Source organism: Rhagoletis zephyria, unplaced genomic scaffold (assembly GCF_001687245.7).
Source record: "Rhagoletis zephyria isolate East Lansing unplaced genomic scaffold, Rhagoletis_zephyria_1.1 Rzeph_scaffold_00003, whole genome shotgun sequence".
NCBI classification, from domain to species: Eukaryota; Metazoa; Arthropoda; class Insecta; order Diptera; family Tephritidae; genus Rhagoletis; species Rhagoletis zephyria.
Window position 1 is genome coordinate 824,021 of NW_016157087.1, and position 12,367 is coordinate 836,387.

The 12,367-nt window shown below is 35.6% G+C and overlaps 1 protein-coding gene across 2 annotated transcripts in view; it reads right to left on the reverse strand.

Annotated features, from left to right (window-relative positions):
* Positions 1-202: 202 nt before the first annotated feature.
* The window catches only part of uex (metal transporter uex), a 132,621-nt gene continuing 120,456 nt past the window's right edge, over positions 203-12,367 (reverse strand). The window contains exons 9-10 of one of the 2 annotated variants that reach the window (XM_017624873.1): positions 2,050-2,145; positions 203-965 (exon numbers count right to left, since the gene is read on the reverse strand). In XM_017624873.1, coding sequence (XP_017480362.1) covers positions 759-965; positions 2,050-2,145 — 303 coding nt within the window. In that variant the 3' untranslated portion in view covers positions 203-758. The other variant, XM_017624810.1, reaches the window with a different exon arrangement.

Sequence of the window (12,367 nt, forward strand, 5' to 3'; positions counted from 1 at the left end):
GTTTTCTCACCACAGAAATTTGTTCTCGTTTGGCACATGCCCTAAATGTATTTTACAATTTACACCATTACATCTTGCGTTTTAAAAAAATATTATCATTTATATCTCCGTTAGTTGAAAAAATATGTATGCATGTAATACATAAATTGTTTGTGTATCTCTCGACATTGTTTCGCATTAATGATTCATTTAGTTATTCGCATGATGATGATCATTAGATTTTATGCTTAAGCTAAGTATTAAAAACGAAAAAGTAGAGGGTGGTGACGACGTGTTCAGCGAAAACCTAAACAAATCTGAACAATCGCTAAAGTTCAAAAGTTGCATAGTAAAGTGCATAGTAAAATTAATTAAGTATAACAAGTATAAGAGTTAATAATCTTGCGGTAGTTGACAACGACCATACTGTTAAGCCATTGCAATTGCTGAATCCGCAGGTAAATGTTTCATTGTAATTAAGTACATATCGCACTTACATACATATGTACAATGTTTTAGGGATGTGGCACTGATAACCGAATCAACATGTAAGTATGCAAATATGTATGTATGTATTAATGGTACGCATTATATTGCTCGTGGTAAAAATGTTGACGGTGGTAAACGGCGTGGCGGTTGCGTGCTGTGTTTTAATACGTTGCGATACTTAGAACCAAAAAAACAAGGATGGTTGAATGGTTTTGCTAGTTTTCTACTCTTATGCACATGTAAACTTTTGGGTTACCAGCGTTGGATGTTAAGTTGGTTGTTGTTGGTTGTTATTTGTTGTTAGCAGTATCGCTAGGCTTAGGCAAAAGTGGTGTGGTAGCGACGTTTTCGCGTTCGCCATTGTGATCGGATTGATCGTTTACTGGATCTGATGTAATTTGGCTACTTAAAGAGCCCACATCCAAAACTTCACCACTACTACTGCTGTGCAAATTGTGCGGAGGCGGCGCGTTGCTATGGCTCTGTAATGAAATGTCCTTCTCGACAGGAGAGAAATAAGTTTTCGAGTATTAGAAAATATGTAATGAATAAAACTATATATATTGCTAAGCATTGCAAATACTAACATTTAATGATGGTGAAGCCGTATTACTACCGGTTACAACAGATGTCTTATGATTGCTGCGCGCCCTTATTTCATCTTCGTTCACAGAGTGTAATAACTGCAGCGAAAAAAGTTTAATTAAAATATGTTTATGTACATCAATTAAAAAATAACAAAGTGGTTGTATTATTTAACGAAATAAAACTAGATAATTTATATTTGTCTTGACTATTCTATGCGATACATTTCATTTATAGATTATGTTTGCGTATTTGACTGAACGTTTCGCACTTCATCTGCTGTTGGTCTATTTTATGAAAATCATTAGTTGTGTTTTTTTACAAATTATCCAGTAACTTGCCAGTAACTCTCCAGTAACTTTATTTTTAAGAATTCGCTCTCATAGAAAAAATTTGCAAAAAAGTACGTTAACGCTATTCCAGTAATAATTTGCAAGTTTCATGAATAGCTGATAAATTGGTTGTTTATTCGCAGCAAATTCCTAATCAAACAATATATTTTATATTTAAACAAGTTTATTTTGTGAAACTCAACAATAAAAACCCACAAACAGTTTCCTTCTTCTTCTTTATTGTAACGGCCTAAGCGATTTTGGCAGAGTCCAAAACAGCACGGCAGGAATTTCTCTTCTGTGCTAACTGACACCAATTGGAAATGCCAAGTGAAGCCAAGTCCTTCTCCACCTGGTCTTTCCAACCCAGCGGAGGCCTTCCTCTTCCTCTGTTACCAGGATCGCGGCCCGCGTTGAATATTTTCAGAGCAGGAGCGTTTCTGTCCATTCGAACGACATGGCCAAGCCAGCGGAGCCGCTGAATTTTAATTCGCTGCACTATGTCTATATCGTTGTAAAGCTCATACAGCTCATCGTTAAATCGTCTGCGATATTCGCCATCACCAACGCGTAAAGGTCCGTAAATCTTTCGCAGAATCTTTCTCNATTAGAAAATATGTAATGAATAAAACTATATATATTGCTAAGCATTGCAAATACTAACATTTAATGATGGTGAAGCCGTATTACTACCGGTTACAACAGATGTCTTATGATTGCTGCGCGCCCTTATTTCATCTTCGTTCACAGAGTGTAATAACTGCAGCGAAAAAAGTTTAATTAAAATATGTTTATGTACATCAATTAAAAAATAACAAAGTGGTTGTATTATTTAACGAAATAAAACTAGATAATTTATATTTGTCTTGACTATTCTATGCGATACATTTCATTTATAGATTATGTTTGCGTATTTGACTGAACGTTTCGCACTTCATCTGCTGTTGGTCTATTTTATGAAAATCATTAGTTGTGTTTTTTTACAAATTATCCAGTAACTTGCCAGTAACTCTCCAGTAACTTTATTTTTAAGAATTCGCTCTCATAGAAAAAATTTGCAAAAAAGTACGTTAACGCTATTCCAGTAATAATTTGCAAGTTTCATGAATAGCTGATAAATTGGTTGTTTATTCGCAGCAAATTCCTAATCAAACAATATATTTTATATTTAAACAAGTTTATTTTGTGAAACTCAACAATAAAAACCCACAAACAGTTTCCTTCTTCTTCTTTATTGTAACGGCCTAAGCGATTTTGGCAGAGTCCAAAACAGCACGGCAGGAATTTCTCTTCTGTGCTAACTGACACCAATTGGAAATGCCAAGTGAAGCCAAGTCCTTCTCCACCTGGTCTTTCCAACGCAGAGGAGGCCTTCCTCTTCCTCTGTTACCAGCATCGCGGCCCGCGTTGAATATTTTCAGAGCAGGAGCGTTTCTGTCCATCCGAACGACATGGCCAAGCCAGCGGAGCCGCTGAATTTTAATTCGCTGCACTATGTCTATATCGTTGTAAAGCTCATACAGCTCATCGTTAAATCGTCTGCGATATTCGCCATCACCAACGCGTAAAGGTCCGTAAATCTTTCGCAGAATCTTTCTCTCGAAAACTCCAAGAGCCGCCTCATCAGATGCTTTCATTGTCCATGCCTCCGCGCCATACACCAACACAGGCATGATGAGTGACTTATAGAGTGTGATCTTTGTACGACGAGAGAGGACTTTACTTCTCAATTGCCTACTCAGCGCAAAGTAGCACTTGTTGGCAAGAGTGATTCTCTGTTGGATTTCAAGGCTGACATTATTATTGGTGTTAATGCTGGTTCCCAAATAAACGAAGTCGTCTACTTTTTCAAACAGTTTCCTTATTAGTTTAAATTTCATCCAGCAACATGCGATCAGCTGTTTTTCGTACTGGCAAATTCTTACAAATAAAAATTTATCCAGTAAAAACTTGCAACCTCAACTGTAATTTTTCGCTCTCTCAATTTCCCCTACTTTGCAAGTTTTTGCGTGCGAAAACGCCAAAACAAAAAAATTCGTAAAAAAAAAATTTTACTGGATTTTACTGGAAATGAGTAAAAAAACGCAACTATTCTTAATCTACACTTACACCATGATTCAATAATACAAGGTTGGATAACCTGACAGTTGTCTCGCTCCCGCATTCTGCCTTAACCTGTGTTGCTTTTTTTATTTATAGCAACTACTATTAAAATACATGGAGAAGTATGGTCTTCGTATGAAAAGTTCAACAGGCAACACTGCCGATATTTTCATCGATTGTTTCTTGGAAATTAAGTTTCTGTGTGTCCGCCGACGTTTGGCTGGTGCAGCCCACTCGGAACTACAACTGCAGCGATTTATTTGTGCAAGTGCAGCGGTTGCATACTTGCAAGTAAGTACAAGGCCCCATAAAAGTGAAGATGCAAATATTAATAAAGATTTTTTTTTGTGTGCAGCCCAGGATCACTGTGTGTTCGTCCGTGGTCGCTGGTGCAGGTCATTTTACAACTGCGTCCAAGTACGAAAAGTGGTATAGAAGAAACAAGGAGGATGCTGTCCGCATCCGAAAATTTACATTTTTGAAAATTCAAATGTAATTCAGTATAAGATGTAATTTTTCAAAGTAACAAATATAATAATTAACGAGACTGATTGGAGAAAAAAGGACAAATCATTACCGAAAAACCAGGGTGGGCAAAAACTCGGAGTTCGAGCGAGCGAGCGAGCAAACTCCTACTCAATGCCTCGCAGACAACGAGGCGCTCGCAGCTCGTACTCGTAGCAGCAATGAGGCGAGGCACGAGAAGTTTGCCTCGCTCGCCAAACGAGCGAGCGCTGCTTGTTTCCTCGCGCTCCTATTAAACGAGCGAGGCTGTTGTGTGTTGCCTCGCTCGCAGTACGAGGCGAGTAGCTGTCTGCATANTTTCTCCATATAGACTGCTGAGTGGAAAATCGACCTATCTCGACAGCCAGTTCGAAAACGCCCTATCTCAAAAAATTTTTCAAGTACGCCCTATTTCAGAATTTGGCTTAAGAACGCCTTATTTCAGAATTCGTTTCAAAAACGCCCTATCTCAGCTGCCGATTAAAAAACACCCTATATCAGCACATTTTCAATAAATTTGAAGTGAAGTGAATACTGAGGTAGGGCGTTCCTCAAACAAATCCTGAGATAGAGTGATTTTCAATAAAATTCTGAAATATGGCGTTTTTGAAAAGTTTTTTGAGATAGGGCGTTTTCGAAGTGCGGGCAGTCGATATACACCCCTATGCAGTAATTTCGAAATTCGTAGGCCATCTTCGAAAGTCGTAATGTTGGTATGCCTGAATCCGACGTAGCTGTCATTTTTATTTATTTGTCGGAAATTTTGTACGAATAGCAACTCGTGTCGGAGCGAAAAATTTTTTTAAAATATCAATAAAACGAAGTGTGTGTGTGTTTGTAAACATTTAATAATAATTTTTTTTTCTATTCACACTTCAACTAACATACATATTTTTGCGTTTAAAAATATGTATGTTAGTTGAAGTGTGAATAGAAAAAAAATTATTATTAAATGTTTACAAAATTAACAGATCGAAGATCATTTCGCATGAGCGAAAGGCCGGACATTGGTCTAGGCTTTGTAAAAGGACCTAAAGAGGATGTGGTGGAATTTTGCGAAAGCGTTTCAAGAATTAAAGCGGTACAATATCTAGTGAAATGGAGGCCCTTAAAAGGAGGGAGCTTACATTTGATCATTTAAGCTAAATGGATCAGAACAATCTCCTAGCAATCTCCTTTGTATATTAATGCAACTGTTAGCTGTTCTTCCTCCTGGGAAAAAAGTGCACCGGCTACTGAAACCTTTGTATTCTACTTAACTAAGGAAAAGTATTTTCAAATAATGATTAAACTAAGTTTTTTTTTAATTTCACTATTCACTTGCGATTATATTTATTTTGATTTGTTTCTGTCAAATAGGGATACATCGACACAAGTAAATCCAAGTACATACTCGATACTTTTCTCAATTCACCAAGTACTCGATACTTTTTACTGCGATCCAAGTAGGTATCGAAAAAAAAAGTACTTGTATCGGAAGCGCAAAACTTATTATGCTTCAACATCTTTTTTGAAAAGCAATCCATTTGAGGAATGGGAAGATATGCGCACTACATTTCCGCAGCTATATAAGCACGCGCGTCTATACATAACGGTTGTTGGGTCATCTGTTCCTTGCTAGAGGCTTTTCTAAAAAACAGGTACAACTATCAGACATGCTCTAAAATTCGAAAATTTGAAATCGACTCGATTTCGATAATTTTCTCGATGGTTTTTAACCCAACAATTTACAAGTCTCGCATTAAAATGATTTATTTCATATCGCTGCTGCTTCTTTTACGGTTTCCAATTAGAATATTCAGTATTTTCATCAGCTATAATTAAAAAGCATTTGGAAAATCGAGTCGAGTTCAAAGTTTCGAATTTCAGAACATGCCCGTATATCAAAATCTCGCCTTTCAGGAAATGATTAGGAAAAGTTGATTTTTTTGGGAAAATATAACAAAAAAGGAGTTATTTTATCAAACTTATTTTATATGAAAAACCTTTATCTATTAATCTGGTAAAAATGTATTCTATTGTTTTGGTATGAAAAAATATTAGAAGATAAATAATCTTCTAAAAATGCAAATTTTTTCTGAAAAAAATTCAATGACTTTAAAAAATTTGCAAAATCGTAGTTCTATGTGCAAGTACTCGATACCTTTCCGATACTGAGTAGGTATCGATACCTTGTACTCATTTCAGTAATACCTTGATGGTATCGATTTATCCCTACTGTCAAAGCAGCTGATTAAGAACTTCGAATTTCACTATTTTAGTTGGCAACGCCGTTGATAGTTCTGATCGGTTTACATATCAATTTTCGAATTTTCTGAACGGAGCTACGAATTCGAAACTACGAACTTTCGAATTACAGCATACGGGCGATAGTCCCTTTGAATATAGTATTTGTTTGAATTCTATTAATTTCTTTAATATATACTAGAATTTTGATGAAGCCATGATTCATTTTGACTGTTTGGGAATATTTGCCGATGAGATTTTTCTTTGGTCAGAATTTTATGTGAACAAAATTCTCTCATTCTTCATTTATTTTATTTTTAATATTTATATACCATTTTTATGGCCTTATTCATAAAAAATAAAGTAGCCTTATAAAAGGTTTATAAATCGAAAATGTTTGAAAACGTCAATTTATAAAGCTCTTTAAACCTACTTTATTTTTTATGAATAAGGCCATTAATCTAATATATATAAAATAATTGCCGTTTTCGTTGTGCCGAGCTAACTCAAAAGCTACTGCATAGATTTCAGTCAAATCTTCAGAGGTTATACCTTGCATATATGGTCCTATTATAGGCTACTACTAGAAAACTCACTAGGTGGCGCTGGGGTCGAGTTATTTATAAAATTGATTTAGTTCAAATTCAAAACGTGTGTTACCGCTGGAGTTGAGATATTTATAAAAGTCGTATTTATGCACCGCTTTCGTTCAAATTCAAAGTATGCGCTACCAGCATGATGAAAAAAGCATTTGCGAAAAGCGGACCGGATAAAAGCCCTTTTTATAAACCGATTTTGTTAATGCAAATTCGAAACTTTTATTACTTTCATGATGATTTTTTTTTCATCCGAAACATATATGTACATACATACATAAAATGATAGCCGTTTTCGTTGTTCGGACTAAACTCAAAAACCAGTCAAATTGTCGGAGGTTATACCTTGCATATATAGTCCTATTATAGCCTACTAGACAACACGCTGGTGGCGCTGGAGTAGAGTTACTTATAAAAGTCGTATTTATTAACCGATTTCGTTCAAATTCGCAAAGTGAGCTACCTGAATGATGATTCTTGGCCTCCTATAACTGAAAACACTTATCTGTGCTCTTTAGTTTCCTTATAAGGACTTTTATTGGCTTACATGGTACATCGAACCAGTGTTGCCAACTCCAAAGATACAAAAATCCCATTCTCCTTTGGAAAACGCCCTGTTTATCCCATTTTAAAATTCCAAAATCTCATTTATGAATATTAAATATTAAAACTTTTTAAGAACAATTTACATAAAGACCACATGTTGATTTTTTTAAATATTCGTAATGTTTTTCGAGCTAATTTTTTTTTGGTATTTTCTATAAAAATACCGTCCGAGGTTTAACCGAAATCATATGACACATTCACTCTTTATACAAAATTTAGGAAAACTCAACAAATTTTCGTAAAAATTTCAGTATTGTTTAATCTAACGGTCTTATTCATAAAAAATAAAATAAGTTTAAAGAGCTTTACAGAGTGACGTTTTCATACAAATTCTCGATTTATAAAGCAATTATAATGTTCTTTATTTTTTGTGAATTTGGGTGTAAAATATTTTTGTGTATACAGTTCTACAGCCCAAACAAATTTAGTGTAAGCAAGTTTCAAACGGCTTTAATATGAAATTCATGCTTTTATGGAAAAAAGTGCAAAAATCCTATGTGCGCTGAATAGTGACTCGATCCACTAGTCACAAAATACTGTCCCACCCGTCACAAGCTTAAAGTGTTTTTTTCACATATAATAATGCCATAAAAGCATACATAGACCTTATCATTATACTAACTACATTAGAGAAAGCCGCTATGCAAGAAATATTTTGATATAAAGTTTGCCTAAAATGGCAAACGAATCCATCCACTCAGAGGTAGGTGTTGTCGTTGTCTCAGCCGTCACTCTTAGGGAATATGAAAATTTTCTGTGTAAACCATATAACTAAGTTTTTTACGTTATTAGTTTCGTATTAAACTGATATTTGAATTCAGATATTAACAGTTTGAAACTTGCCAAATTAAGGGTTAAAGAGAAATTACTTAAAGTTTGAGGAAAAACAAGTTTAAATGTCCCACCCGTCATGTTGGAATGAGCAGCAAATACAAAAAAAAAACCCAAAGAACCATAAAATTGTATTTAGCTAAAAATCCCATAATGATACGCAAAATCCCACGCGCCCTTTTATGGTGCGAAAATCCCAAATTATGGGCGAAATCCCACGAGTTGGCAACACTGCATCGAACCTATGTTGAAGTTGCAAGATCATAGAAGAATATTACGCACGCTTGGCAGAGATCTCACAGGTGGAAATAAGACCATCGGTAAAACTTATGACATCGAAAGGGATTAGTATTCCATATGGTATCACAGCGCTACTATTCTTGGCCTATGTGTGAGGAGGATTCTGCTCTTTATTCGTTTCAATTCAAACTAAAAATCTTTACTTTACACGCCGTTTTTGCTTTTAAACGCTATTTTTGTATTGGCCAACGCAAAATATCTTATTAGGCGCCGTGAAGCAAGTGGAATCTGTTTTAATTCAAATTTTCTACAAAAAACGCATTTCACCAATACCTTTTCAAAAAAGGAGACGAAATTGTTACCCGCCTTCTCTTTCCTTCTCAAATGCAACCTTAAAAGGCAGTCGGATGTCCCAAATGTCAATATTTATCCAACTTTGTATTATTGTATTATTGTCGGCCGCTGTGGTGTAGTGGTAAGCAGTGCGTGCTTCCACTCCGCAATGCCTGGGTTCAACCCCTGGTAAAAGCAACATCGAAAAAAAAATAGAAAAAAGGTTTTTTCTTAACAGCGGTCGTCCCTCGGTAGGCAATGGCAAACTCCCGAGTGTATTTCTGCCATGAAAAACAGCTTCTCATAAAAATACAATCCCCGTTCGGAGTCGGCGTTAAACCCCTCCTCTTTGTGTGACAACATCAAGGCGCACGCCACAAATCGGAGGAGAAGCTCGGCCAAACACTAACATATGTGTAAGCGCCAATCTATTATTATTATTATTATTATTATTATTATTATTATTATTATTATTATTATTATTATTATTAGGTTCTTTCCCGTATGTAACGCGGGATGCCGCGGGTGCCCAAAATAGCCCAGAAATCATTCCCGTGCTCAACAAAATGGGTAATAGAGAGCGAAAATTGGAACGTATTGGATCGTAAGTGTCTTCTTCTTCTTGCCCGAAACAGCCCGGACTTTTTCTCCGGGTAAAAATGGATAAAGCGTCAAAGTGCATATCAGCGGTTTTGTGTTTACATGTTGCCTGCATTTACTTGGTGCTTTTAAGGAATAGTGAAGCAATTTCAATCTTTATATTCCTAAAATCAAATTTGTGAAACAGCAATTCAATTTCCAAGAGTTTGCATTTAAGTGACGAAAACAAAAACAACGCGAATAAGCTGTTTCTCAAATTCTGGGCACGAAATGTGGTTTTTTGCGCTCCGGAACTGCTGAATTATGTTCCATTTTTGACAGCAAACTTTTCGCTTATTCTCTAATTACCGGATCCGGTCCGGATTGTAAGGGAAATAACCTATTGAATCTTGCACTTACACGTAGTTATTTTTCTTGGCAGCTGGTTGTCCATGCAGTTGCAAGGGATGTTCCTCTGACAAGTAACCCACGGTGACAGTTAGTTTAGGACTCTTCCACAACCAAAGACTAAATGTCACTCAATTTTAAATACATGGAAAAATATGACGAGCTCTTTTCTTAATAGCAACCTGTGTTTCAGATAAGGTAGTAATAGTAGAGGTTATGAGCTACAAAGTGGCCTTTTTATTTGTGATAATTAAAATTGAAAATTTCTGCTCTGCTTTCTGAGATCAAGTGCACGAAAACTAATGGCCCCGTCTGAATGGGTACCTTGCGTACGTTCCGCTCAAGGAAGAAAATNGCAATTTCAATCTTTATATTCCTAAAATCAAATTTGTGAAACAGCAATTCAATTTCCAAGAGTTTGCATTTAAGTGACGAAAACAAAAACAACGCGAATAAGCTGTTTCTCAAATTCTGGGCACGAAATGTGGTTTTTTGCGCTCCGGAACTGCTGAATTATGTTCCATTTTTGACAGCAAACTTTTCGCTTATTCTCTAATTACCGGATCCGGTCCGGATTGTAAGGGAAATAACCTATTGAATCTTGCACTTACACGTAGTTATTTTTCTTGGCAGCTGGTTGTCCATGCAGTTGCAAGGGATGTTCCTCTGACAAGTAACCCACGGTGACAGTTAGTTTAGGACTCTTCCACAACCAAAGACTAAATGTCACTCAATTTTAAATACATGGAAAAATATGACGAGCTCTTTTCTTAATAGCAACCTGTGTTTCAGATAAGGTAGTAATAGTAGAGGTTATGAGCTACAAAGTGGCCTTTTTATTTGTGATAATTAAAATTGAAAATTTCTGCTCTGCTTTCTGAGATCAAGTGCACGAAAACTAATGGCCCCGTCTGAATGGGTACCTTGCGTACGTTCCGCTCAAGGAAGAAAATGACAGTTGACTAGACTGTGTTTGTTTGCATAGATAGCGTCAGATTGGAAACGCTCAATATTGTATAGTATCGTTTAGTTTCGCTCATAAAAGGTTTGTATTAGGGATGTTGCGAATGTGAAATTTTAGACATCCGCAGATGCGAAGGCGGATGCGGATGTCTAACAGCTAACATCCGCGGATGCGAATGCGGATGTCAGGTATTTTTAAGAAATAACCAGGTAAGTAAACTAAGTTATTTAGGTAAATAAAAAAATTTAAAAGTGAGTAATTTTTAATGTTTATTTTACTTAGTACTTGAATTTAAAAATTGAAAATTTTATTTAATAAAAAGTAATTAGAATTGCATCGGGGCTGCAAATGTCGGATGTATCCTCCTGACTTTCATGTTCACTTGAAGAATCTAGCATAATGGTGAGATCGTTGCTTTAACAGCGCTTACAAACCAAACCAGATGTGTTAGGTTTTTCTGAAGCTTTTTTAAAAGAATTCTTCATTCTCATTCCTTTAGCAGTTTCAGAATTTGCGGAACTTGTAACGTCATCAGCGTTTTTTTCGATTTTAGTTTTTGTAATTCATTTTTAATGGGTCTTCTGCGACTGGTTTGAAGAATTTATGCTTATAGCGAGCTAAATAGGTGGATATGGAAAATATATTATTATTTTCCAGGAATGAAAATTTTGAACAAAATTCTGTTNGCTATGTTCTCTTTGACGTACGTCAAAGGTCAATTAGAAGTGGGAACTTGTACAACTGCTCGATTATATAGCTTAAGAAATAATAAGTTTAAAGNGAGTAATTTTTAATGTTTATTTTACTTAGTACTTGAATTTAAAAATTGAAAATTTTATTTAATAAAAAGTAATTAGAATTGCATCGGGGCTGCAAATGTCGGATGTATCCTCCTGACTTTCATGTTCACTTGAAGAATCTAGCATAATGGTGAGATCGTTGCTTTAACAGCGCTTACAAACCAAACCAGATGTGTTAGGTTTTTCTGAAGCTTTTTTAAAAGAATTCTTCATTCTCATTCCTTTAGCAGTTTCAGAATTTGCGGAACTTGTAACGTCATCAGCGTTTTTTTCGATTTTAGTTTTTGTAATTCATTTTTAATGGGTCTTCTGCGACTGGTTTGAAGAATTTATGCTTATAGCGAGCTAAATAGGTGGATATGGAAAATATATTATTATTTTCCAGGAATGAAAATTTTGAACAAAATTCTGTTTTTGAGATCCTGGCTGCCAGCCGAATCGGATCAGAATATTGTTATTTTTTTAAAAAAGCACCCCGTTTTTTTATAATCATTTGAATTATTGGAATCACGAATGATGAGGGTTTCAGATAGTTACGTAATTCTTACCTAATTAAAGGTCGGACCTATAGCTTTTTAAATATTTCAGCATCGATTCTCTTTATAGCTAAATGTTGAAGATTTCTGCTGGAAATCCCTATTGTAGGAGCTAAAATCTTTCATTTTAAATAGCAAAGAAGGGAGACGTAGGGGAGAGTTTTACCACAGAGGCCTTTGGGCAAGGATCCAATGTACATATATATCTATGAAAAAATATTGCTCGACAAGTAAACAAAATAACTGTTTTTAAAAT